The sequence below is a fragment of the Tupaia chinensis genome, unplaced genomic scaffold (assembly GCF_000334495.1).
Source record: "Tupaia chinensis unplaced genomic scaffold, TupChi_1.0 Scaffold149964_1, whole genome shotgun sequence".
Taxonomy (NCBI): Eukaryota; Metazoa; Chordata; class Mammalia; order Scandentia; family Tupaiidae; genus Tupaia; species Tupaia belangeri.
Window position 1 is genome coordinate 594,642 of NW_006209805.1, and position 856 is coordinate 595,497.

An 856-nucleotide genomic window follows, 5' to 3' on the forward strand; every position below is an offset into this window, starting at 1 on the left:
GGGGCCCGGGGTGCCCGAGTTGTTGTTCAGGTCGTCAGGCAGTGCCGTGGGGGTCCCGCCCAGGGGCGGCGTCTGCAGCAGCATCTCCTGGATACGCACCTGCTGCAGGATGGCGGGCAGCTCGTAGTGGTGGAAGAAGTAGATCATCGAGTGCTGCAGGGTGGGGACAGGGCTGCCATCCACTGCCCGCCCTGCCCACCTGGCCCGCCCTGCCCTGCCCACCACCTGCCGAATACTGCCCACCTCCCCAGCCACCTGCCCTGTCCACCACCTGCCCTGCCCACTGCCTACCTGGCCCACCCTGCCCTGCCCATCACCTGCCGAATACGGCCCACCTCCCCAGCCACCTGCCCTGTCCACCGCCCGCCCTGCCCACCATCTGCCGAATACTGTCCACCTCCCCAGCCACCTGCCCTGTCCACCGCCCGCCCTGCCCATTGCCCACCTGGCCTGCCCCTGCCCTGCCCACCATCTGCTGAATACCGCCCACCTCCCCCGCCACCTGCCCTGTCTACCGCCCGCCCTGCCCTGTCCACTCCACTATCTGCCGAATATTGCCCACCTCCCCAGCCCCCTGGCCTGTCCACCGCCCGCCTCATCCACCACCACTCTCCATGCCCACCCGCACGCTGAGCCCCCAGGGACCCTGCTCTGGGAGGGCCTACCTGGATGAAGAGCCAGGAGGTGACCAGGGCCAGGCTGCTGTACTGCCCATTGAAGCGGTAGTGGTAGGCGTAGAAAGCAAAGTGGTACAGGTAGAAGAACCTGCGGGCGCAGCCGTCAGAGGGGCCTGTGGCCCTGTGCCCAGCTCCCCCAGCCTGCCCCGTGTCCCCCCCCAGCCCCGCCCCACACGAGC

At 69.2% G+C, this 856-nt stretch overlaps 1 protein-coding gene across 1 annotated transcript in view; it reads right to left on the minus strand.

Annotated features, from left to right (window-relative positions):
* The window catches only part of TMEM259 (transmembrane protein 259), a gene marked incomplete at its 5' end in the record, with an annotated part of 7,862 nt that overhangs the window by 953 nt on the left and 6,053 nt on the right, over nucleotides 1–856 (minus strand). Inside the window, 2 exon segments of the mRNA XM_014585471.1 lie at nucleotides 1–153; nucleotides 666–765. Coding sequence (XP_014440957.1) covers nucleotides 1–153; nucleotides 666–765 — 253 coding nt within the window.